General features: G+C 41.0%; 1 protein-coding gene across 1 annotated transcript in view; it reads left to right on the forward strand.

Annotated features, from left to right (window-relative positions):
* Nucleotides 1-26,975, forward strand: part of KIF4A (kinesin family member 4A) — a gene marked incomplete at its 3' end in the record, with an annotated part of 126,465 nt that extends 99,490 nt beyond the window's left edge. Inside the window, exons 20-30 of the mRNA XM_082864820.1 lie at nt 2,017-2,172; nt 2,297-2,397; nt 6,615-6,744; nt 8,050-8,220; nt 8,598-8,705; nt 9,738-9,815; nt 10,392-10,490; nt 11,022-11,204; nt 24,640-24,756; nt 26,373-26,495; nt 26,772-26,975. Coding sequence (XP_082720946.1) covers nt 2,017-2,172; nt 2,297-2,397; nt 6,615-6,744; nt 8,050-8,220; nt 8,598-8,705; nt 9,738-9,815; nt 10,392-10,490; nt 11,022-11,204; nt 24,640-24,756; nt 26,373-26,495; nt 26,772-26,975 — 1,470 coding nt within the window. The remainder of the gene's footprint in view (nt 1-2,016; nt 2,173-2,296; nt 2,398-6,614; nt 6,745-8,049; nt 8,221-8,597; nt 8,706-9,737; nt 9,816-10,391; nt 10,491-11,021; nt 11,205-24,639; nt 24,757-26,372; nt 26,496-26,771) is intronic.
* Nucleotides 26,976-27,577: the final 602 nt, after the last annotated feature.

The raw sequence follows: 27,577 nt of genomic DNA on the forward strand, positions 1-27,577 counted from the left end.
TAATATTCCATCGTATATACATATATATATCTCACATCTTCTTTATCCATTCATCTATTGATGGCAGTTAGGTTACTTCCATATCTTGGCTATTGTAAATAATGCTGCAATGAACGAAGGGGTACATATGTCTTTTCTAATTAGTGTTTTTGTTTTCTTTGGATAAATACCCAGGAGTGGAATTGCTGGATCATATGGCAGTTCTATTTTTAATTTATTGAGAATCTCCATACTGTTTTCCATAGGGGCTGCACCAATTTACCTTCCCATCGACAGTGCATGAGGGTTCCCTTTTCTCCACATCCTCACCAACACTTGTTTTTGTTTTTTTTACTTTTTATTTTATATTAGAATACAGTTGATTAACAATGTTGTGACAGTTTCAGGTATACACACTGCTGTATTTAGAATGGATAACCAACACTTGTTTTTTGTTGTCTTTTTGATAATAGCCATTCTGACAGGTGTGAGGTGATATCTCATTGTGGTTTTTTTTTTTTTTTTTGCGGTACGCGGGCCTCTCACCATTGTGGCCTCTCCCGCCGCAGAGCACAGGCTCCGGACGCGCAGGCTCAGCGGCCATGGCTCACGCGCCCAGCCGCTTCGCCGCATGTGGGATCTTCCCGGACCAGGGCACGAACCCGAGTCCCCTGCATCGGCAGGTGGACTCTCAACCACTGCGCCACCAGGGAAGCCCTCATTGTGGTTTTGATTTGCACTTCCCTGATGATTAGCCATGTTGAACATCTTTTCATGTGCCTGTTGGCCATCTGTATGTCTTCTTTGGAAAAATGTCTATTCAGATCCTCTATCCACTTTTAAACCTGGTTGTTTGTTTTTGTTTGTTTGTTTGTTTTTGATGTTGAATTGTATGAGTTCTTTGTGTATTTTTGGATATTAACCCATATCAGTTATATCGTTTGCAAATATCTTCTCCCATTCAGTAGATGGCCTTTTTATTTTGTTGATAGTTTCCTTCACTGTGCAAGAGCTTTTAGTTTGATATAGTCCCATTTGTTTATTTTTGCTTTTCTTCCCTTGCCTGAAGAGACATAGCCCCCAAAATATTACTAAGACTGATGTCAGAGAGCTTACTGCCTATGTTTTCTTCTAAAAAGATTTATCGTTTCAGGTCTTACGTTTAGGTCTTTGATCCATTTTGAATCTATTTTTGTGCATGGTGTGAGAGGGTAGTCCAGTTTGATTCTTTTGCATCTAGCTGTCCAGTTTTCCCATCACCATTTATTGAAGAGGCTATCTTTTCCCCCATTGGTATATTCTTGCCTCCATTGTCATAGATTTATTACCCATATAAGTGTGGGTTCATTTCTGGGCTCTCTATTCTGTTCCATTTATCCATGTGTCTGTTTTTGTGCCAGTACCGTACTGTTTTGATTACTGTGGCATTGTAGTATAGTTTGAAATCAAGGAGCATGATACCTCCAGCCTTTGTTCTTCTTAATAATATTCTTTGATGTAAATTCTATATTATTTGATATTAATATATCCACTCCAGCTTTCTTTGATTACTCTTAGCATGGTATATCTTCATCCAAAAGTGAAAGGTTTCTCAGGGATGGTTACTTTTTTAAAAACTGAATTTAGTTAATTTTGTTTGCTTTTTTAAAAAATTCCATTCATCTATTTTAAAGATTAATAATAGTTATCTATTTATTAAATAGAACAGGTAATCTAAATATACTTCAGTTCTATATTATGACTTGTTAAGGACAAAGGTTAAGGAGAAAGTGGAGAAGGTAAAGACAGAATACATAGAAATGCTAGGATATCTGGAGAAAGATTTTCTGCAGAAAACGTTTCTTGTGACCTTTTGGGATATTGCTGTTAAAGGCTCTTAGAGCATTATTGGGATTTTTGGTCAGTGTAGGCACAAATGGAAATCTCACTTCTAGTTACTTGGGCTCTGGTCCAAGTGAAATTAAATCTGGAGCTGAATATAGCCCATGGGCCAGAGATTCCTCATCCCTAACCCAACATCACTGATTTATCTTCTAGAGTTGGCTTGGAAATGAAATTGAGGTTATGGTCAGTACTGAGGAAGCCAAGCGCCATCTGAATGACCTTCTTGAAGACAGAAAGATCCTGGCTCAGGATGTGGCTCAACTCAAAGAAAAAGTGGAATCTGGGGAGAATCCACCTCCTAAACTCCGCGTAAGTGCCCTATGGAAATACGTTACCAATGATCAGACTCCACACTCCCCAGAAGCCCTCACTACTTTGGAGAATTACTTTCCAAGTAGTACTTCACCCTCATCCCCACTATTCTTCTTTACAGAGGCGTACATTCTCACTTGCTGAACTGCGTGGTCAAGTTTCTGAGTCAGAGGATTCCATTACAAAGCAGATTGAAAGCCTAGAGACTGAAATGGAACTCAGGTAATGGGACTATGTCTAAGGCATTATAAAAATTTATGCCTTGAATCAAAATAGAACCTATCAATCAGTTATTCAAAAGCTTGTTTTTCAGAAGCTTTGTGATGTAGGAGAAACAAGAAAAAGTAACAATTTTTGAGCTATACACTTCATTAGACATGTTAGATACATTTTCTCATTCAGTCTCTCCCTGTGAGGTATACCTTGTGAGGTAAGTACCATTCTTCTCACTTTAGAGATCTAAGCTAAAGGTTCAAAGATCTTAAAAAATTTGCTGAAGTTTATACAGAACTGGGATTTGAAACTCAGTTTATCTAATTCCAAAGTCTATGGTCTTTATCATATACCACAAGAACTGACTAAAAACAAAACTTTAGAGGAACCCAAGAAATGATACCAGAAGATCAACAACCTGGGAGAAGGAGAATTAGAGATCATCAGCAAAGTAGATATAATATAATGCATAAGTAAAGTATCATGACCATTAAATGAGATTAGAAAGTAAAGTACATAGCACAGTACTTGGCATATTAGAAGTGCTCAATGAATGCTCTTCTCTTTAATCACTGTTACTTTCTTTTAAGTATCTGTGAAATCTAGAAGGAACAAAACTTTGACAGATATTTTATAGTGTCTTAGGGTAATACAATTTTATTGCCCAGAAGACCTTGGAGACCATTTAATTTGTTTTTAGCAACACATACTAGCTGTTTATCTTTGGATATGTCTTTAAGTTGCTCAACATTTGAGTTTCTGCTTTATGCCGCACTGGATGCAGTTGGGATATATAGAAAGAATAGATGGCATTGTCCTTGCTCTCGAGTAGAAACAGTATAATGACTGACAGTGGTGTGTTGGAATTGTTTGTTAAAATTTTAAGACAGTTGTAAACTGTTGAGAGCTTACAATTCCTTTGATGAGAGTATTCACACTACAGAAACTAGCAAAAGCTACAAATCAGATCTGGTTTTTTTAGGTACTGTTTGTTAAACATTTACCTGCACACCACTGTGCATAAGTAAATGATTATTTAAATGTAGGGCAGGTGCCAGGTAGAGGGCAATTAGACAGAGGTGACTTTAATCAAGGGAATTTCCCTAAGGACAAGAAAGGGCATTGGATAGATAGAACAATGCTGAAGTGTTCTGGCCCACCTCTTCCAAGAAGCCTTCCCTGACTCTTCATCCCTCATTAATTTTCCTCTTCTCTAAACTCCTTCAGAACTTACAGTACTCGGTCATGTAGTATAGATGATGTATGTTATCTTTATATTTATTAATTATTTTACATTGATTAGTCTTGTCAATCTAGACAGATTGTAAGCTTGTTAAAGGAAAAGACTATATATTAGACCAGGGTTCTCAAAGTGAGGTCTACAAACTCCTGGGGTGTCACTGAGACCCTTTCAGGGAGTCTAGGTGACTCCCTGTTTTTATAATAGTATTAAGACATTTTTTGCCGTTTTTACTACACTGACATTTGCCATGATAGTGCAAAAGCAACAGTGGACAAAACTGCTAACACCTTAGCTTGAATCAAACCAGTAGCACAAACCTGTACTAGCAGTCATTGAATACTTCACCACCACACACTCTCGGTTTTACTTAAAAGTCAGTTTTACTTTTGGCTTTGATAAAGCAATAAAAATTATTAATTTTATTAAATCTCAACCCTTGAGTTCAGATCTTTTTAATATTCAGTGTGACAGAATGGGAAGAACACATAAACCACTTGTGCTGATGCCGAAGGACGATGTTTCTCTCGAGGAAAAGCACTTGTGTGATTGTTTGAGGTGTGAGTTTAACAGGCCTCTTTTTTCATGGAACATCATTTTTACTTGAAAGAACGACTGACAGACAAACTATGGTTATTCAGATTTGGGTACTTGGCAGACATTTTCTCAGAAATGAACCGAGTGAGCCTGTCAAGTCAAGGAAAACAAATGACAGTGTTTGTCACCAAAAATAAAATTTGAGCTTTCAAGCAAAACTTAGAATTTTGGAAAACGTGTATCTGCCACTGTAAACTTGACAGTTTTTCATAACTTTTCTAATGAGACCAGTAGTGATATTAACAATTGTGGTCTTTTTTATATTGTGTAATGAAATGTGTTGATTTGAAGGCTCTGTATGACTGTCCAAATGACATGTTACAGAATCACGTTTGAGTAAAAGATCCATTCAGATTGCAAGTAACCACATTTCAACTAACTTTTAAGGAACTTGTTGGGTTTTGGTGTAGTCTCAAAGAAGAATATCCACAATTATCTGAAAAGGCTATTAAAATGCTCCTCCTGGGCTTCCCTGGTGGTGCAGTGGTTGAGAGTCCGCATGCTGATGCAGGGGGACGTGGGTTCGTGCCCTGGTCCGGGAAGATCCCACATGCCTCAGAGCGGCTGGCCCCGTGAGCCATGGCTGCTGAGCCTGTGCGTCTGGAGCCTGTGCTCCACAACGGGAGAGGCCACAACAGTGAGAGGCCCGCGTACAGCAAAAAAAAAAAGGCTCCTCCTGGGGCCTTCCCTGGTGGCACAGTGGTTAAGAATCCACCTGCCAATGCAGGGGACAGGGGTTCGAGCCCTGGTCTGGGAAGATCCCTCGTGCCGCAGAGCAACTAAGCCTGTGCACCACAACTACTGAGCCTGCAGTCTAGAGCCCACAAGCCACAACTACCGAGCCCAAGTGCCACAACTATTGAAGTCCACGCGCCATGAGCCCCTGTTCCGCAACAAAGAGAAGCCACCACAATGAGAAGCCCACGCACCGCAACGAAGAGTAGCCCCCACTCGCCGCAACTAGAGAAAGCCCATGCACAGCAACGAAGACCCAATGCAGCCAAAAATAAATAAAATTAAAAATGAAAAAGCTCCTCCCAGGAATTCCCTGGCAGTCCAGTGATTAGGACTCGGCACTTTCACTGCAGTGGCCTGGGTTCAGTCCCTGGTCGGGGAACTAAGATCCCGCAAGTCGCACGGTACGGCCACAATAAAATAAAATAATAAAATGCTCCTCCCTTGTCCAGCTACATATCCATGTGCGGCCAGATTGCCTTCATTTACATCAACCAGAACATATTACAAAAGATTAAATGCAGAGGGAGATATGAGAATCCAGCTATCTTCTACTAAACCAGACATTACAGAGATTTGTAAAAATGTAAAACAATCCCACTCTTCTCACTACATTATTTTTCGTGTTGGAGAATGTTGTTGTGTGTGTGTGTGACACACACACTCCCCCAACCTGCATTCATGTCCTTTCCAGACCTTAGAATGTGACTTTATTTGGAAATAGTGTCATTGCAGGTGTAATTGTTAATGTATAATGGATTGTTTTGATTTTAAGTGAATTAATAAATGTTTTTCTCAGTTTTACTTTCTAATACTGTAAATATCTATAGGTATAACATACATGAGCTGAATTTGTTAGAGGTCCTCAATAATTTTTAAGAGTGTAAAGAGGTCCTAAGACCCAAAAAGTTTAGAACTGCTATCTTAGATTATTTTAGTACCCATCTTCTTTATAGTACCTTACATAGCACTGCATGTTATACACATGCCGGTATGCTCCCTCTCACTGGACACCTAGCAAATTTGAGAAGGAAGCTATTGACAAAACTGAAATACTGTGTACATCTTGGTCTCAGGCCATACTTGACCGTAAAGTATCTGGAAGCTATAACCAGGGTCATGGTATCTAGTTTTCGTAGAAACTTCTCAGTCCTGTGGCAGGTACTCCAAGATAACCTCTCACGACACCAGCCATAGGTATCAGTTTGGTGTTAGATTCCAGCAAAGAGCATCTACCTGTTTGTTCTTTTGAGATTTTTTTTCCCTTAAGGTCTCTAACCTGAATCTTGTCCTTGCATAGGTGAGCCACCACGTCACAGTTCCAGCTTATGTGGCCTCAAGACAAAGTCACATTATGGTCAATGTGCTACAACAAAAGCCTCACTAAAACAAATCTTTCCAAGTCCCACTATATGACCCACTTATTTCAACCAGTATTTAATAAAATAAAACCATTTGGTTAGTCTTAGCATCCCTTTGTAACAAGTTTTGAGATACTGTATAAAACCCTAACCAGATGACTCAATCATTATTTAAATGGTATTTAACTGATACCTCTGTCCGTGAAACTATTTGAAGTTTCTCCTCAGAGCTCTTCCCCTCTCCTTGGTGTTGAGGCTACTAGAAATAAGGCTCATTGTTTCTTTCCCTGAAGGAGTGCTCAGATTGCTGACCTACAGCAGAAGCTGCTGGATGCAGAAAGTGAAGACAGGCCAAAACACCGCTGGGAGAATATTGCTACCATTCTGGAAGCCAAGTGTGCCCTGAAATACTTAATTGGAGAGGTAAACATCTCTCTTCCTCTCAGCAATTCAGGGTCTGGCTTGGTGGGTTGAAATAAGATGTTAGCCTAGAATACTATCATAGTGTTATTGCCACTGCTCATGGTAGAAACCACAATGACACAAACATTAGAGAAATAGTTTTATGGGTAAAGGTTGGTGTGGGCAAGTACAAGCCAGTCACTTAAAAATATATATGAGTGCTCGCTTCGGCAGCACATATACTAAAATTGGAATGATACAGAGAAGATTAGCATGGCCCCTGCGCAAGGATGACACACAAATTCGTGAAGCGTTCCATATTTTAAAAAAAAAAAAATATATATATATATATATATATATATATATATATATATATATGAGTTGCAAGTTGATACCCATACCTGGCATATAGCAGGTGCTCAATAAATGTTCACTGTTATTATTATGAAAAATCAGGATGCCATAGTAGGCCACAGGTCAAACGTAAAATATTATACTACTTTTTAAAACACCTCTGACATGTATTATATTCAAAAAGTTTAAGGTACAATCTAGGAAAGAAAACCTTTGACATATAAAGATTCATCTTAAGGAAAATCCATCTTCACTGACCTTAAAATAAATATATCATCTTCCACTGTCACAAGAGGAATTAAAATTGATCACCTCTGGTGATTGAAGCAAGCATACAAACTCCGACTCTGCAAGTTTGAGCAGTGCTATCCTTTATGCATTTTTGTGTTGGGTTAGCAGATTTTTCCTACTAAGGAAATCCTGATTAGTCTTGTGAACACTGGTGTTTATGATGTTCACCATCTGGGCTAGTAGAGAATATAAAACTAGGCCAGCATAGGATATCAATCTAGCCTGAAGAGCCAGAGCTGTAGTCTCGGCTAATGTGTCTACAAGTTCCAACATGTGAACACAGACATTCTGAAATGGGACATAATTAGCCATAAGGGTGTGTGCTGTGGATTTCTCTTTAAAATTAAGGAAGAACTTCTTGAGTATCAGAGTTTGGAATTGTCAGATACTGTTTGTGTTAGATTTATTCTTGCCTTGAGGTAAAACAAGGGATTAAATGACCTCAGCAGTGGCTTCCAGCTCTAAGATACCTATCTCAGCAGATATCTATCTTGGCCCTTGGTTTGGGTGGTGGTGATTCTATTCAATGGTAGAATCCATATGACATGAAAACATAAGAATGGACTTGGACATGGAAGAACTTTTCTCGGTCCATTTCAAGAAAGCTGACATTTTCCTGCCTAATGAATGGGGAAAGGTGGCCATTCTCCAAATAAACTGATCTTCTTTTATCCCTTCCAGCTGGTCTCCTCCAAAATACAGGTCAGCAAGCTTGAAAGCAGCCTGAAACAGAACAAGGCCAGCTGTGCTGACATGCAGAAGATGCTGTTTGAGGAACGAAATCATTTTGCTGAAATAGAGACAGAGTTACAGGCAGAGCTGGTGAGAGTGGAGCAACAGCACCAAGAGAAGGTAAGCTGGTGAGCCAAGAAGCTATACTGAAAAACAAACCATTGTTGCTCTTTGTTGTTAGTTAAAAATAATAATAATAATAATGGGGGTATGAAGTTTCCTTCAAAAGACCACGTAGTCTTTTCCAATTTTTGTAAATAAGAAACCAGAAATAGAGAAAAATGACTTATCTAATAAGTTTACACGTACCAGTGACAATGGCTCTTAGCCTCCAACTTTAATACCAAGATGAACATGATGATGCTTCAAGCCATGAGAGCCAAAGAGAACAATTTACTTTGAAATCACAAAGGAGTAACTGGATCACTGCTTGGACTAAACCAGAATTCCTTTTTCCTCTCATTCCTTTGGTACCTTTGGGTTGTATCTTTCTCTAGGTGCTATACCTCCTCAGCCAGCTGCAGCAAAGCCAAATGGCAGAGAAGCAGCTAGAGGAGTCCGTCAGCGAAAAGGAACAACAGCTGCTGAGCATCCTGAAGTGTCAGGTATGGAGATGAGACAAAGGTCTCCAGAGATGGGGTCCCCAGGCCTGACTGAGAATCCTGTCTGATTTACATGACTGTACCTGCAGGAAAGAGTAATTACCTACTGAAAAAAAGCTTTATAAAGGTAGCCTTTTATAATGGTAGCCTTTTATAATGGTAGTCTCTATTGCCTTGTTGCCCTGTTTGATCAATTTAGGGGTGTTTAGGATGTAGCAACATATAGGATAACCTCCGTTTTGGTACAGAAATGACAGTACATACTCCATACCAGACTTCGAGGCCTCCTGGTTCTTTGCCTCAACGCTGAGCTCTAAAGAGTTGAGAAAGTTAAATCATCCAGTAGAATCCTAGGGACATTTAGCTGTCTCTTCCCGTGCCTGTTCTGAGTTGAGACCTGACCTGTTTGTAAAATGCCTGGGGTCTGCATTTCTTCCAGAGGCTGGGAATACCACACCCTTTAGTAGCATGATGGAGTACTATTTTATCCAACTTAGAGTTTTTTTCCTGAACCACCAGTCTCTACGGCTTCCTTGGCACTGCCCATCAAAGACAACCAAATGTGTTAAGGTCGTAGGCATGAATCCAATTATCATAAGTGCCAAGGAAGTTTAATCAGGTTTATTAGTGTAGCAAATAAACTGCCTAACCTGTGTTGAGAAGTGTGGGCAAAAGCATCTGTAGACTTCAAAGAAACAGCTGACACTCTGGATGGGTTTCTTTATCAGCATCCTGATATGAATAAGGGACATGAGGCTAGAAAATAGAAAAGAACGAGGAAGGCATGTAGAGCAGAGCCCATGTTTCCTGCAAGTGCAGTCGTGGCTGCTTGGGAGCGTTGGAATAGAGGTGGCACTCAGGACACCTAGGAATTGGTGGGGATCAGGCATTTCTCTGGGCGCCAGTGCCTGCTGTGCAAAAACCACCTGCTGCCAGCAACTTGGCAGTAGTATGTTTTCATCCCTGTGAGTTGTTTGGTAACCCACATGTAGTGCCCAAAATAACCCCACCTATCACTGCATTATCTCGAAATAGGATGAAGAACTTGAGAAGATGCAGGAAGTATGTGAGCAAAATCAGCAACTTCTCCGAGAGAACAAAATCATGAAGCAGGTAGTACAGCTTCCCACCCATTTAATAAGCCCTGGGAGACCCTCTTGCAACAGAGGCCAGCTCGTGGGAGCAACCCTGAGTATAATGACTTGGCTCAATTTTATGAGGTCTACATCTAGTTTCCGTGTGGTATGGTCATGTGCATTTCAGATGGCATAAACACATTTTTTTTTTTTTTTTTTTTTTTGCGGTACGCGGGCCTCTCACCGTTGTGGCCTCTCCCGTTGCGGAGCACAGGCTCCAGACGCGCAGGCTCAGCGGCCATGGCTCACGGGCCTAGCCGCTCCGCGGCATGTGGAATCTTCCCGGACCGGGGCACGAACCCGTTTCCCCGGCATCGGCAGGCGGACTCTCAACCACTGTGCCACCAGGGGAGCCCACACATTTTTTAATTTGCTCTTTTCTGAATCTAATACTGATCATGTAAAGTGGGAGTCCTTCAACCTACTTTGCTCTTACCCTGCCTCACTTTACCATGGCTTAAGATTAAGCTAACTTAGGAATCTTTATGTTTTAGCCATGAACACTCTCAGAAGCTGCCCTGCAATGTACACTTTGTCTCTTCTTTTCAAATAGAAATTGAACCTCCTCCAAGTAGCCAGCAGACAGAAATCTCATCTTCCCAAGGATACCCTTCTATCTCCAGACTCTTCTTTCGAATATATCCCACCTAAGGTAAACTGCTCAGGGCCTGTGATACCTTTGCATAGCCAAGGTTTGGGGTGAGTGTACTAAAATCACCTTTCAGAAGTGGTTGAGAGTTAAAATTCCCACATTCCAGCATCTCAATTTTCTATGGAGTCCCAAATAAAATTACAGTACAATCGTGAAGAAAATAGTCATTCTCCCTCCCTAGACGGCTGACTTTGGACCATGTACAGGCATTATGCAACACAACTGAGGAGGAGGCGCATAGAAAAGAGCAGTGTTCGGCTGTCCATCCAAAGATACTTATCATATCATGAGTCCCTCCCTCCTCCCTCAGATTGCTCAGCCTCTATCCCTTCAGTTTCTCTCCCTTCAAAGACTGAGGCCAAAGGCTAAAGCAGAATTTCTTCTGATTGGTAAAGCCAAGTGGGGTATATTTGAGGAAATCTGAAATCTCTGCTCTGAGAATATAGCGGGCAGCAGCTACTGGGAAGATATAATCCACATGTTGTTGTTGTTGTTTTTAATTAAATAACCATTCCAAACTTTTTCTCTTAGCCCAAACCTCCCCGGTTTAAAGAAAAGTTCCTGGAGCAAAGCATGAACATCGAAGATATAAAATATTGTTCAGAATATTCTGTGAATGAGCCTGAGGACAGTGATGGTGATGGTGGTGATGGGGATGATGAGGAATGGAAGCCAACAAAATTAGTTAAGATGTCCAAGAAGAACATCCAAGGGGTAGGAGGCAGCTCATCTCTTTCAGGGGTTCTAGTCATTAGTCTTCACTGCCAGTGAGGGTGTACCGGCCCCAGACCCTACACCTCAATCCCTCGATCGTGTTCAGAGGCACTGGCTCTGCTGAGGGGTGCTTGTTGGGCCAACTCTGTATGGAACTGGGGGCTAGTTGAGAGGGCTGCCTGGGTGCACAGGGAGGCTCTTTTCATGTTTTCAAGTTCTGACCAGTCTGAACAAGTAGTAGTGTTCTATACCATCTCATTGAAACTGGTTCCAGTGTGACCATAATAATCTTTCACATTTTTAAAGCATTTTACAGTCTATATACCATTCTCATATATGTTACCTCTTTTCATTGTCAGCAAAAAAAAATCCAGTGAGGTGTTTATTATTTGTATTTTACAGCTGGATCTGAGACCCACGAGAGGGAAATGACCTTGCCCAGGGACATAAAACAAAGTGACAGTCAGGACTTGAAATCGAATGTTCTGACTCCAAGTCCAGTTTGTTTCTACCACATCATGGTCATATCAGTAAAAATTGTAGCCCAGAAGCTAAGTGGGAGCTTTAAGATTGAACACACCAAAGTTAAGGCTAGTTAGAAACAATCTGACTTTGAGGCATGCTCTATTTACTTACACAATGATAATCCTACGGATTTATTAAACCTAGGTGTTCTATGTTGAAACATTAACTTCCCAGGCATTACAGTTCATCACTACCCCAACTGTGGCCTGCAGCCACATTCCACTTAAAGAGAACAGCTCACAAATTACCCTAGCTGGATTCCTGGAAGGTTATTCGATTTCATTAGCTGATAGTGCACCACATGGGGAACTGAGCCTTGTAAAGCTACAACACCAGAGAGAAGCGCTTAACTCATGAGGACTAGACAGCCATGGTGGCCGTAAGTCATTTGGAAAGTCATCAGGAATGCAACATACCGTGTGCTCTTAGTGGGACTAAGAGCTCATCCTTAGCCTCAGAGAGCTTATAATCTAATTGGAAAACAAGCCAAAGAAATAGGAACACATCACAGGACCTCAGCATACTCATCTCAGGGAGATGGACTGAGGGGCTTTTAAGAGTGACTGTAAAGCCAAACCAAATAGATATAGTTTATGAACATGCCATGAAAGGGACGACTCTTGCTTCATTATAAGACAGAAAGGGAAATACAGTCTTGGGAGCACCTGGGAAGCCATTTTCTGGCACAATGAATAGCATATCGCAAAGACTTGATAGTAGAGGTAGTAGCGGGACATAGAGCTGCGACACTGAGAGAAGATGGGGCAGAACATGTCTGACTTTGATTCACTTACTCAGCAAACATTTATGCTCTCTGCTGTGGTTGAAGTGGTAAGCATGAGCTGATTGTTGATGAAAAGGTCAGCCAAGTACTAGGAAGCACAGGTGAGAAGTACACACAGAAACAAATGGTAGAGGACCTAAAACTCTGGGGAAGGAGTTTCCAAATGGCAAGCAAATATGGGTATACTTGTCCTTGAGGAAAGCTTATCACACACACACACACACAAGCATAGATATAATAGCACTGTTGCTGTAAGCTTAAAAAGGAAATATAGAAGTATAGCCAAAAATGCAAGTAAGTGATATTTGCTATCAATGATAAATCCTATCTCTAAAACACTGAGAGATGATTATTTTCTAGGCTTTTTCCCTGATTTTATAACTTGAGAATATAACTGGGCTTTAAGGGGAGCAAGTTGGCATACAATCTAGTTTCTCCCTTTTGGAGGCCTCGAAGTACATGGACTGCTCTTTGATCAGACTGCTTGTAGACACATCAGCTGTAGACCTTGATGCTTTGCATGAAGGCCATCCTGATTATTATTGTTTCAACCCAGCTGAAGCGGGCTGGTATGAATCACTAGGTATCTGCAAAGGAGACTGCAGCAGGTACCAAAATGATGACTTGTCCAAAGCTAATGCTGAAAAAACTAGGTTTCCTCATTCAGCTATATTTCCTATCTGTACTAAGGAGATGCCGAAGGATAGGCCATGTGCTGTAGTAAAGAAGTGATAGCTTAGAAGCCAGGTAAACATGAGTTGTAGCCTTGACTTTGCCACTGTTTAGTTGGATAGCCTTAAGCAAGTCACTTAATCTCTCTGAGCCTCAGATTCCTTATTTATGTAATAAAGGGATGAGGCTAGAATAGTGATATATAAGGTCCCTTCCAGCACTAATATCCTGAGTCAAAGTAACAGTCAAAGTTGTATAAATGGGTTTTGTTGTTGTTGTTTTTAATAAATGGGTTTTAATAATACTACCTTTATATGGGGCTATATGGTGTCTGAGAAGTTAAAAGAAGGAATATATGCAGGAGCACCTTGTGAAGGATAAAATATCATGCAGGTATTGTTATTAAAGCACTGTAAGCATTTTTACAAATATTCCCATTTGTCCCCTTTGGCAGAAAAGAGGGAGGAGGTATTCTGGTCTCTAGTAATGAAAGAATGGAGATAAACTTGGATGGAGTGACTTGTCCAAGGTCATGCCAAGTATTAAATATAAGACTAGAGCCCAAGCCTCCCAATTCCTAGCCTGGTATCCTTTATGTTACAATTTTTACCAGATCTTATCATTCTGAGATATAATGTAACACTGAAATCAGTGCTAGAAGAATTATAGACTCTAAAGAAATAATTCTCAACCCTGGCTACACGTTAGAATCCCCCAGGGAGCTTTTAAACACAGGTTGCCTGGGACCCCACCCCCAGATATTCTGATTTAATTGGTCTGAGGTGGGACCTGGCCTTTTTGAAAAGCTCCCCAGAGATTCCTTATGTGCAGCCAGGGTTGAGAACCACTGGCTTAAAGGAACCCCAGAGGTCTTTCATCTTGACTTCCCACTGCTTTTATATAAAGAATCTCTCTATTATAGTGGTTCTCAGCTATGTTGTTGGGACATGCTGGTGGGTTGCTAGCAGTTGTGATACACACACACGTATACACACACATCCCACATACATCATATTTGAGATTTTGTCTGTGGCAAGATCTTGCTCCCTCTCTTATATTCTGATCTGCGTCCTGGTGTGAGAGAAAATAGGATGAAGCTAAAGCTAGTGCACATGGCATTCGTGTGAATACATCTGTCATGTACGTCATGACTGTTCTATAATACAACTCCCAGGTGTTTATCTAGGCTCTGCTTGCTTGAAAACAAGCAATCTAGTAGGGGGAGGCTCACAGTCGTGAGACAGGGCAGCCCATTGTATTCCAAGTAGGTGTTGGAAAGTTGTTCCTTGTTGAGCTGTCCTATAAATCATCCCAATGAGTCTTGGCTATGTAGAAGTCTAATTGTTCTTCCTTATGATAGCCCTTCAGATGCCATTCTTGTACTTTGGATAAAATAGAGACACATGGACAGGGTAATAGAGTGTTTTTGAGGCATATAATATAGATAAATGTGTAAATGGTCAGAGGACCATACCCAGCCTGTAGCAATCAATGGATCAATGTCATCCTGGCGAGGTGTCTCTAGGACATGTCATAGAACTCTGTGTTTTGCTCTGTCTTATTCAAAGAAGCAAAGTTAGGGGTTTTTTTTTTCTGTTATGTCCAGTGTTGGCAAAGGTGACTAAGGTGGGCATTCCTGTTGTTAGGAGTGTAGTTTGGCATACCTTTCTGGAAAGCAACTTGAAAATATGCATCAAAAGCCTTAAAAATATTCCTATCCTTTGGCTCAATAATTATACACATAGGTATTTATACTAAGGATATAGTCATTGATATGTAAAAAGATTTATAAATCTTTTTTGAGCATCAAACTATGTATCAGGCACTGCTTCTAGGTGCTGGCGATGCAATAAACAAGACAGGTAAAATCCTTGGCCTCATGAAACTGAAGACATTCTTGTGGAGAGAGACTCATAGTGACCAGAAAAACAAATAAAATAATTTTAGATGATAAGAGATTAAAAGAAAATGTAGTCAAATCATAGAGAATGATGGGGTAGGAAAAGAGTACTTTGGACGAGTGTTTGGGAGAGGCCTCTCTGAAGAGGAGATATTTAAGCTGAGATCTGAACAAAGTGAAGGAGCAAGTCGGGAAAAAAATCAGAAGAACATTTCAGGAACAGGAAACAGTAAATGCAAAGACCTCAGGGCAGGAATGAGCTTGGCTTATCAAGGAACAGCTGAAGAGGCCAGTGAGGCTGGAGGATACTGAGAAGTGGGAGAGTGCAGTACAAGGTCGGGTCAGAGGGGTAATCAGAGGCCTTGTCAATCATGGTAAGATTTGGATTGTATTTATGTACCAGGATATTTGCTGCAACATGATTTTTAATGGCAAACAATTTCTTTCAAAACAATCTTAATATCTAACGTTAGGTGACCAGTTAAGTAAATTGACATTTCCACATGATGAAAGACTATATACAATTGTTAAATATTAAAAATCATGGTTTTAATTTTCAGATTTTATAAAGTACTATGTATTATTCTCATAATGGGGGCGAGGGGGAAGATGTTTTAATGGTTTCTTTTACCCTCACAACTACACAACAATGGTGATGGTTGTCCATATGAAACAGACTCAAGGGCTTGAATTTAACTGTAAATGCAATATGAATCCACAAAGATATGACAAGGGAAAAAAAGCTACTGTGATTTAGGACTCATTAGCAGAACTATGGAGTTCACAACAAGGGAGGTGTTTGTCTCAATCTGCTTCACAATGGTCACACCACATTTAGAAAGTTATGCTCATTTCTGGGTGTCACAATTGAAGATGAACTTGGAGAAATTGTTATACAGCCAAGGTGGTGAGAATTCTTGGAAACCATGTCATGTGGTGAATCATTGAGGGAGCTAGGTATATTTAGCTTTGAGAGGATTTGGACAGAGTGGGACTGGGGAGTGAAAATGATGCTCAGGGTTTGAACATATATGCTGTGAAAGTGGGGTTAAATTGATTCCATATCATTCCAGATGGCAGAATTTGGTCCTGAGATCAGAAGTTATATAGAAACTGTTATCTCAGGATAAATAGAGCATTGGATAATAAGACCAGGGATGTTTGAGTGGGGCTTCATACATCAAATCAGGCTTTAGATGGTCACTGAGGTCTCCTCTGACTCTAATCCATCATTCTGAGAGCTCTGTCACCTATATTTGTTCCAAGCCAAACTATCCTTACTTTCTTCCACCATTTCTCTTACAACATCACTTCCTATAATGCTGGTCACCCACCCCCTTTTTGTTTAATTCCCTCTTTGTGAAGCACATACACACAGTGGACTCCTGAATGTGTGCACAAGGAAACATACTTATTGATAAAATGGGCTTAATATATGGAAAGCGCTTGTAACAGTGCCTGGCACATGGTGATGTCAGCTATTACTACTGTAGCCTTGTTGTAAGTGTGAAATATGGCACTATGAGGAGTATGGGTAAATTGTGGCATGCTCATAGTGTGAAAATGAATGGAACAGGAGCTACATGCATCAACGGATGATAAGATACCATTTATATAAAGTTTAAAAGTATGTAAGATAACTCCTTACATATTTTAAACAAAAACTCATATGTGGTAAAAAAGAGACATGCATGGGATAATAAGCACCTAATTCAAGAGACTGCCCCTGGGAGGGAGGAAGGCAAATGGGATCAGGAAAGCATAGACAGGAGGCTTCAGTTCTATCTGTATTTTAGTCATCAAGGGAGGGTTGGGGACATGAGTGGGGTTTTTTTCTTGTCTACACTTTTTATATGCCTAAAAAAAATTATGGGGCCCTAAAATAGGATATATCATTTCAAATAGAGTCTGACTGACCCAGGGTTTACTGAAACATTCTCTCCCTATGATTTCTGAGCTCCAAATTACTGGCTGACTGGCTTGCTTTTTTTTTTTTTTTTACATGTTTATTGCAGTATAATTATTTTTACAATGGTGTGTTGGTTTCTGCTTTATAACAAAGTGAATCAGTTATACATATGTTCCCATATCTCTTCCCTCTTGCGTCTCCCTCCCTCCCACCCTCCCTATCCCACCCCTCCAGGCGGTCACAAAGCACCGAGCTGATCTCCCTGTGCTATGCGGCTGCTTCCCACTAGCTATCTACCATACGTTTGGTAGTGTATATATGTCCATGCCTCTCTCTTGCTTTGTCTCAGCTTACCCTTCCCCCTCCTCATATCCTCAAGTCCATTCTCTAGTAAGTCTGTGTCTTTATTCCTGTCTTACCCCAAGGTTCTTCATGACATTTTTTTCTTAAATTCCATATATATGTGTTAGCATACGGTATTTGTCTTTCTCTTTCTGACTTCACTCTGTATGACAGACTCTAGGTCTATCCACCTCATTACAAATAGCTCAATTTCGTTTCTTTTTATGGCTGAGTAATATTCCACTGTATATATGTGCCACATCTTCTTTATCCATTCATCCGATGATGGACACTTAGGTTGCTTCCATCTCCTGGCTATTGTAAATAGAGCTGCAATGAACATTTTGGTACATGACTCTTTTTGAATTATGGTTTTCTCGGGGTATATGCCCAGTAGTGGGATTGCTGGGTCATATGGTAGTTCTATGTGTAGTTTTTTAAGGAACCTCCATACTGTTCTCCATAGTGGCTGTACTAATTCACATTCCCACCAGCAGTGCAAGAGTGTTCCCTTTTCTCCACACCCTCTCCAGCATTTATTGTTTCTAGATTTTTTGATGATGGCCATTCTGACTGGTGTGAGATGATATCTCATTGTAGTTTTGATTTGCATTTCTCTAATGATTAATGATGTTGAGCATTCTTTCATGTGTTTATTGGCAGTCTGTATATCTTCTTTGGAGAAATGTCTATTTAGGTCTTCTGTCCATTTTTGGATTGGGTTGTTTGTTTTTAGGTTATTGAGATGTATGAGATGCTTATAAATTTTGGAGATTAATCCTTTGTCAGTTGCTTCATTTGCAAATACTTTCTCCCATTCTGAGGGTTGTCTTTTCATCTTGTTTATGGTTTCCTTTGCTGTGCAAAAGCACTGAAGCTTCATTAGGTCCCATTTGTTTATTTTTGTTTTTATTTCCATTTCTCTAGGAGGTGGGTCAAAAAGGATCTTGCTGTGATTTATGTCATAGAGTGTTCTGCCTATGTTTTCCTCTAAGAGTTTGATAGTTTCTGGCCGTACATTTAGGTCTTTAATCCATTTTGAGCTTCTTTTTGTGTATGGTGTTAGGGAGTCATCTAATCTCATACTTTTACATGTACCTGTCCAGTTTTCCCAGCACCACTTATTGAAGAGGCTGTCCTTTCTCCACTGTACATTCCTGCCTCGTTTATCAAAGATAAGGTGACCATATGTGCATGAGTTTATCTCTGGGCTTTCTATCCTGTTCCATTGATCTATCTTTCTGATTTTGTGCCAGTACCATACTGGCTTGATTACTGTAGCTTTGTAGTATAGTCTGAAGTCAGGCAGCCTGATTCCTCCAGCTCCATTTTTCGTTCTCCAGATTGCTTTGGCTATTCGGGGTCTTTTGTGTTTCCATACAAATTGTGAAATTTTTTGTTCTAGTTCTGTGAAAAATGCCAGTGGTAGTTTGATAGTGATTGCACTGAATCTGTAGATTGCTTTGGGTAGTAGAGTCATTTTCACAATGTTGATTCTTCCATTCCAAGAACATGGTATATCTCTCCATCTGTTTGTATCATCTTTAATTTCTTTCATCAGTGTCTTATAATTTTCTGCAAACAGGTCTTTTGTCTCCTTAAGTAGGTTTATTCCTAGATATTTTATTCTTTTTGTTGCAGTGGTAAATGGGAGTGTTTTCTTGATTTCACTTTCAGATTTTTTGTTGTTAGTGTATAGGAATGCCAGAGATTTCTGTGCATTAATTTTGTATCCTGCAACTTTACCAAATTCATTGATTACCTCTAGTAGTTTTCTGGTAGCGTCTTTAGGATTCTCTATGTATAGTATCATGTCATCTGCAGACAGTGACAGCTTTACTTCTTCTTTTCCGATATGGATTCCTTTTATTTCCTTCTCTTCTCTGATTGCTGTGGCTAAAACTTCCAAAACTATGTTGAATAAGAGTGGTGAGAGTGGGCAACCTTGTCTTTTTCCTGATCTTAGTGGAAATGGTTTCAGTTTTTCACCATTGAGGACGATGTTGGCTGTGGGTTTGTCATATATGGCCTTTATTATGTTGAGGAAAGTTCCCTCTGTGCCTACTTTCTGCAGGGTTTTTATCATAAATGGTTGCTAAATTTTGTCGAAAGCTTTCTCTGCATCTATTGAGATGATCGTATCGTTTTTCTCCTTCAATTTGTTAATATAGTTTATCACATTGATTCATTTGCGTATATTGAAGAATCCTTGCATTCCTGGAATAAACCCCACTTGATCATGGTGTATGATCCTTTTAATGTGCTGTTGGATTCTGTTTGCTAGTATTTTGTTGAGGATTTTTGCATCTATGTTCATCAGTGATATTGGCCTGTAGTTTTCTTTCTTTGTGATATCCTTGTCTGGTTTTGGTATCAAGGTGATGGTGGCCTCGTAGAATGAGTTTGGGAGTGTTCCTCCCTCTGCTATATTTTGGAAGAGTTTAAGAAGGATAGGTGTTAGCTCTTCTCTGAATGTTTGATAGAATTCGCCTGTGAAGCCATCTGGTCCTGGGCTTTTGTTTGTTGGGAGATTTTTAATCACAGTTTCAATTTCAGTGCTTGTGATTGGTCTGTTCATATTTTCTATTTCTTCCTGATTCAGTCTTGGCAGGTTGTGCATTTCTAAGAATTTATCCATTTCTTCCAGGTTGTCCATTTTATTGGCGTATAGTTGCTTGTAGTAATCTCTCATGATCTTTTGTATTTCTGCAGTGTTAGTTGTTACTTCTCCTATTTCATTTCTATTTCTATTGATTTGAGTCTTCTCCCTTTTTTTCTTGATGAGTCTGGCTAATGGTTTATCAGTTTTGTTTATCTTCTCAAAGAACCAGCTTTTAGTTTTATTGATCTTTGCTATAGTGTCCTTCATTTCTTTCTGATCTGATCTTTATAATTTCTTTCCTTCTGCTAAATTTGGGGTTGTTTTGTTCTTCTTTCTCTAATTGCTTTATATGTAAGGTTAGGTTGTTTATTCGAGATGTTTCCTGTTTCTTAAGGTAGGATTGTATTGCTATAAACTTCCCTCTTAGAACTGCTTTTGCTGCATCCCATAGGTTTTGGGTTGTCGTGTTTTCATTGTCATTTGTTTCTACGTATTTTTTTTAAAAGAATGTATTATATTCAGTTATGTGTATCTTTTTTGTTGTTTTGTTTTTGTTTATTTATTTATTTTTGGCTGTGTTGGATCTTCGTTTCTGTGCGAGGGCTTTCTCTAGTTGTGGTAAGCGGGGGCCACTCTTCATCGCGGCACGCAGGCCTCTCACTATTGTGGCCTCTCTTGTTGTGGGGCACAGGCTCCAGACGTGCAGGCTCAGTAGTTGTGGCTCACGGGCCTAGTTGCTCCATGGCATGTGGGATCTTCCCAGACCAGGGCTCAAACCTGTGTCCCCTGCATTAGCAGGCAGATTCTCAACCACTGCGCCACCAGGGAAGCCCTCTACATATTTTTTGATTTCCTCTGATTTCTTCAGTGATCTCTTGGTTATTAAGTAGTGTATTGTTTAGCCTCCATGTGTTTGTATTTTTTACAGATCTTTTCCTGTAATTGATATCCAGTCTCATAGCATTGTGGTCAGAAAAGATACTTGATACAATTTCAATTTTCTTAAATTTACCAGGGCTTGATTTGTGACCCAAGATGTGATCTGTCCTGGAGAATGTTCCATGAGCCCTTGAGAAGAATGCGTATTCTGTTGTTTTTGGATGGAATGTCCTATAAATATCAATTAAGTCCATCTTGTTTAATGTATCATTTAAAGCTTGTGTTTCCTTATTTATTTTCATTTTGGATGATCTGTCCATTGGTGAAAGTGGGGTGTTAAAGTCCCCTACTATGAATGTGTTACTGTTGATTTCCCCTTTTATGGCTGTTAGTATTTGCCTTATGTATTGAGGTGCTCCTATGTTGGGTGCATTAGTATTTACAATTGTTATATTTTCTTCTTGGATCGATCCCTTGATCATTATGTAGTGTCCTTCTTTGTCTCTTCTAATAGTCTTTATTTTAAAGTCTATTTTGTCTGATATGAGAATTGCTACTCCAGCTTTCTTTTGGTTTCCATTTTCATCGAATATCTTTTTCCATCCCCTCACTTTCAGTCTGTATGTGTCCCTAGGTCGGAAGTGGATCTCTTGTAGACAGCATATATATGGGTCTTGTTTTTGTATCCATTCAGCCAGTGTATGTCTTTTGGTTGGAGCATTTAATCCATTTGCATTTAAGGTAGTTATCGATATGTATATTCCTATTACCATTTTCTTAATTGTTTTGGGTTTGTTATTGTAGGTCTTTTCCTTCTCTTGTGTTTCCTGCCTAGAGAAGTTCGTTTAGCATTTGTTGTAAAGCTGTTTTGGTGGTGCTGAATTCTCTTAGCTTTTGCTTGTCTGTAAAGGTTTTAATTTATCCGTCAAATCTGAATGAGATCCTTGCTGGGTAGAGTAATCTTGGTTGTAGGTTTTTCTCCTTCATCAGTTTAAATATGTCCTGCCAGTCTCTTCTGGCTTGCAGAGTTTCTGCTGAAAGATCATCTGTTAACCTTATGGAGAATCCCTTTGTGTTTTTTGTTGTTTTTCCCTTGCTGCTTTTAATTTTTTTAATATATTTTTTCTTTGTAATTAATTTTATTTTCTTTTTTTTTTAAAGAAGTACTGTTTATTAATTTATTTTTTTATTTATTTTGGCTGCGTTAGGTCTTCATGGCTGTGAGTGGGCTTTCTCTAGTTGTGGCAAGCAGGAGCTACTCTTCGTTGCAGTACACAGGCCTCTCGTTGTGGTGGCTTCTCTTGCTGTGGAGCATGGGCTCTAGGCACACAGGCTTCAGTAGTTGTAGCACGTGGGCTCAGTAGTTGTGGCTCACGGGCTCTAGAGCGCAGGTTCTGTAGTTGTGGCGCTCAGGCTTAGTTGCTCAGCGGCATGTGGGATCTTCCCAGAATAGGGCTAGAACCCATGTCCCCTGCATTGGCAGGTGGATTCTTAACCACTGCACCACCAGGGAAGCCCTGTATTTAATTTTTGACAGTTTGATTAATATGTGTCTTGGCGTGTTTCTCCTTGGATTTATCCTGTATGGGACTCTCTGTGCTTCCTGGACTTGATTAACTATTTCCTTTCCCATATTAGGGAAGTTTTCAACTATAATCTCTTGAAATATTTTCTCAGTCCCTTTCTTTTCCTTTTCTTCTTCTGGGACCCCTATAATTCGAATGTTGGTGCATTTAATGTTGTCCCAAAGGTCTCTGAGACCATCCTCAATTCTTTTCATTCTTTTTTCTTTATTCTCCTCTGCAGTAGTTATTTCCACTATTTTATCTTCCAGGTCACTTATCCGTTCTTCTCCCTCAGTTATTCTGCTATTGATCCCTTCTAGAGAATTTTTAATTTTATTTATTGTGTTGCTCATCACTGTTTGTTTGTTCTTTAGTTCTTCTCACTCTTTGTTAAATGTTTCTTGTATTTTCTCCATTCTGTTTCCAAGATTTTGGATCATCTTTACTATCATTATTCTGAATTCTTTTTCAGGTAGACTGCCTATTTCCTCTTTATTTGTTAGGTCTGGTGGGTTTTTGCCTTGCTCCTTCATCTGCTGTGTGTCTCCCTGTCTTCTCATTTTGCTTAACTTACTGTGTTTGGGGTCTCCTTTTCGCAGACTGCATGTTCGTAGTTCCCGTTGTTTTTGGTGTCTGTCCCCAGTGGCTAAGGTTAGTCCAGTGGGTTGTGTAGGCTTCCTGGTGGAGGCAACTAGTGCTTGTGTTCTGGTGGATGAGGCTGAATCTTGTCTTTCTGGTAGGCAGGTCCACATCTGGTGGTGTGTTTTGGCATGTCTGTGGCCTTTTTATGATTTTAGGCAGCCTCTCTGCTAATGGATGGGGTTGTGTTCCTGTCTTGCTAGTTGTTTGGCATAGGGTGTCCAGCACTGTATCTTGCTGGTCGTTGAGTGGAGCTGGGTCTTGGCATTTAGATGGAGATCTCTGGGAGATTTTCGCCATTTGGTATTACGTGGAGCTGGGAGGCCTCTTGTGGAGCAGTGTCCTGAACTTGGCTCTCCCACCTCAGAGGCACAGCCCTGATGCCTGGCTGGAGCACCGAGATCCTGTCATCCACACGGTCATGTGGCTGTAGGTAGGAGGCCTCAGTTCCTTGCCACATGGATCTCTCCTTAGGGCTGCTTGAGTGTCCTCATGACATGGCAGCTGGCTTACCCCAGGATGAGTGATCCGGCCCGTGGTCCCCGGGACTGTCGCGGCTTTGGCTGCTGGGGCCCCTCCAGAGCCGGCAGCCTCAGTGAGGCCGCCCTCCGCTCAGGCTCTGGGGCAGTTCAGTGACGGCGGAGGGAAGAGACCCCAAGCCAGGAGTTCCAGCTCTGTGGAAAGGCGGACTCCATTCTTGCTTGTGGGATCTTAGTTCCCCAACCAGGGATTGATCCTGGGCCCTTGGGCCATAGTCAGTGCAAGCTCCGAGTCCTAACCACTGAACCGACAGGGAATTCCCTGCACCAAACTACTTTTAAGTCAGATCTCCCCCACCCAACATTACATTTATATGGCTGATTTGGGGGAACTTAGTGCCAGACTTACATTTATCCCTGTTATAACTTTTCTGTCTGCTTCCAGCCCATAATTCCAGCCAGTCAAAATATTTTTGAATTGTGATCCTATTATCTTACATATTAATCATCCTTCCAGCTTTGTGTCATTGTTACAGCTGATAAATATGCCTACCTTGTAGACTGGCTATGAGATTCAAATGAGATTTTGCATTTCTATATATGAAAGTACTCGGAAACTGTAAAGTGCTATACAAATGTAAATGATTTTATTTCATATCATCAGTGATTTATTAAAATGTTGAATGATTAAACTGCTGAGGACAAAGCCCAGGCTGACACTAAACAAACTGTAGAAATGTGAGTTGGATGAAAGTACAGCTGGGTAGATCTAAAGATACTGAGCAACTATACTCAGTCCTTAAATATGCCTAATTCTACTCCCATTCATCTCATAGTTCTTCACTTTGGCCATAAAATCACCATGAGGATCTTTGTCAGTTGCCCTGCATTATTATGGTATCCATCCAATCCATCTTTCAAGTATACTATCCCAAAAGTGTGGCATGACTTGTTCTTAGAAAACCTATGGGGGTTCTTGGTGATCATTCTTTCACTAAAGAGAGGACTGAGGAGATAGAAGCTTAGTAAAGTTGATGGTACTTTCCAGTTTTTCTAGAATGGCCTGAGAATGAAGGGAAGGTACTTCAAACCTAGTCTTCTGACTCAGTAATGTGTCTTTCTACAAACCTGCTTTGCAGTGTTCCTGCAAGGGCTGGTGTGGGAACAAGCAGTGCGGGTGCAGGAGACAGAAGTTGGACTGTGGCGTGGACTGCAGCTGTGACCCCACAAAGTGTAGGAACCGTCAGCAAGGCAAGGTAGGATCGGTGCTGTCGTCCCTCACCATCCTTTCAGATCTCCCAGCAGTTTCTGTCCTTTTCTTCTACCTTCCTTCCTGAAAGCCAGTCTCCTGCACAGCCCTTCCCACCCTTCTTCCCTCTGCAACCAGAAAAAGACATTTCGTTTCTCAGTCCTTCTTCCTTGCTGCTAACCTGTCCACACAACCCCTTCAGAAGCCACAGCCTCTCCCAGGAGATTCCCAGATATGCAGTTCCCCACCCCTAGCCTTGGCTGTAAAATTTCTGTACAGTGTCTAAGGCACAAGCAAGGAACAGTAGAGCAAGCATTTACAGGCATACAGCCACGCAGGATCAAACTAGTCCAGAGGCTTAGCTGGAATTGTAAGGGCCACGTGCTGAGGTAGCAGTTTCCAGGAAGGAAGTTAATCCTTCTGACATCTTGAGACATTAGTTACTTAGACCTTCTCCATGGGAACCAGCTATTCCATGGCTCTAGGAAAAGACCCACAGGAACTTGGTCTTTCTGATATTCACTGTTCTGAGCCAAGTTAACTGTAATTGTTCTTACATTGCTCCCAGGGATAGCAGACTCAAGGAAACAAAATGTGTACTGAGAAGTGCAGTACCAAGCAGGTCAGATGCCCGAACTTGCCTTATGCCTACCTGTGCCCACGGCAAAAGCTCATTCCTACTGCTCTCTGTGTGATACACAGGAATTTTAGCAAGACTAGTTCACCGTGCATTTCTTAACCATCTATATGGGTGCAGTTTTGCCCTGGGTCGTCCATTAAAAAAACTTCTGAGGTAGGTAATCATTAGAGGACTAAAGTGGCAAGCTAGAGGTCAGGCTAAGAACTGTAGAAGTAGCATTGCAGAAGGACCTTCAGGATTCTCTATGTCCATGCTTTTCTCAATTTGGGTTCTAGAGTCCTATAGTGGCTCCATGAAGTGCTTCCAGGCAGAGGAGTGTGGCCCAGCTCAGTTTGACCCCGTGCCAACCAAAGCAACTTGCTCTTTACTTGTTTATATATCGAGTTTCCTCTTAGAATTTCAGTTGGAAAACCACTGATCTAGTCCAATACTGCCATTTTACAGAGAAGGAAACTAAGGCCCAGAGATAAGCTTAAGTGACTGGGTGTGATATTATACAGCTGGTCATGGCAGCTAAGATTAGACCTCAGGCTTCCTGACTCTTAATCCAGTTCAGTTTCCATGACAACAGGCTATAATTCTAATCCAAGCTCTACCACAGAGTAGCCTTGTTACCTAAGCAACTTCTCTCTCTTGGCCTCAGCTTCCTCTCTGAAAGGAAGACCAATACAGGCAACACTCTGTAGAAATGCTAAAAAGTATATTATAGATTGGGGAGGGGAGAGGATTAATCAAAGAAATGACCAAGGCTCAGCCTTGTTTTAAACCATGCCTCATGATGTGTCCTGTGCCACTCTCCTACCCAGTCTTTTGCCTTCAGAGGCTGCCTTTGAGCACTGTGACCTCCCCAAGCAGGGTCACCCTAAGACCTGCTTACACTGACTGATGAGGCCCTCAGAGCTGGTACCTCACTGGCTGAAGGGGAGCAGACTGATTGTGTAAACCTAGTAGCTGAATTTCTAATATCCCTGTCTGATTCTCAGGATAGCTTGGGCACTGTTGAGCGGACTCGGGATTCTGAAGGCTCCTTCAAACTGGAGGATCCCACAGAGGTGACCCCAGGATTGAGCTTCTTTAACCCTGTCTGTGCTACTCCCAACAGCAAGGTAGGTGGCCTAAAAGCCAGGTGTTTCCAAATGTATTAGCGTCCGTCTCAGCATTAGCACTGACAGAGAGCTGTGGGAGAAAAGGAGGTAAAGGTACAATCAGCTTGCTGGGAACTGGGAACCGGGCATCTGCTAGAGTCTGGTTTTTTCAACAGAGCTATTTGGGGGGTCACCTCATACCATTGGGAGTGTGCTAAACATCTGTAGTGGCTAGGCTGCGCTGAGCCTCTGTCCCTACCCCAGATCTAGTCATATAGCTGTCTCTGTCCTTCCTAGATCCTGAAAGACATGTGTGATGTGGAGCAGGTGCTATTAAACAACACGGCTCCAGGTGCCTCCTCCCTTGGCCTCCCAGAGTCAAAACATGTAGCAACAGAATCCCAAGAAAATAAAGCTCCAGGGAAGAAAAAGAAACGAGCTCTGGCCAGCAATACCAGCTTCTTCTCTGGCTGCTCCCCCATTGAAGAAGAGGCCCACTGAAGTTGGACTCATCATATCTGCCCCGGTCTGGCTTGGGAGATGCCTTCAGGTTGCAGCCAGAAGGGGTTTTTTTTTCATGATTCCTCTTGATTTCAGGTTTCTTGCTGTTGAAAAAAGGAACAGCACGTTACTGAAAAAGAGGGAACCTTTGTTGGATGTTGGCAACTTCGTGTCCAGAGGGAACCTTTGTTGGATGTTGGCAACTTCGTGTCCAGAGCCCCTGACGACTACTCTCCTCTCCAGAAGGGTGCTAAGCTACCTGCTGAAGACAGAACCAACTGACCTTCCTGATGACTCATGAGGAACCAGTCCTCAGTACAATCTAGCTGTCTCTTACTCATGAGCAGTTAGGGCTGTGTCCCAGTGGGAATGAGACCAAGGCTGTCTTATCTTTAGGTTATCTCAGTTTCATGGCAGAGCCTAGCCTAGGTTGGAGGCCCGGCACAGATCTTCACGCCACCTCCAGAATGGCGCTGGGATCTTTCTTGTCTCTGAATTTCAAGTGTTTTAATAGTACAATCAATTGTCTTTCAAGTTGCTGAGGTAAATGAAATCTTTTTAAATGTTAATGTTAAGTAAATAAATAAATCTTAGCCCATCTG

This window comes from Leucopleurus acutus (genome assembly GCF_964270905.1).
Source record: "Leucopleurus acutus genome assembly, chromosome: X".
Taxonomy (NCBI): Eukaryota; Metazoa; Chordata; class Mammalia; order Artiodactyla; family Delphinidae; genus Leucopleurus; species Leucopleurus acutus.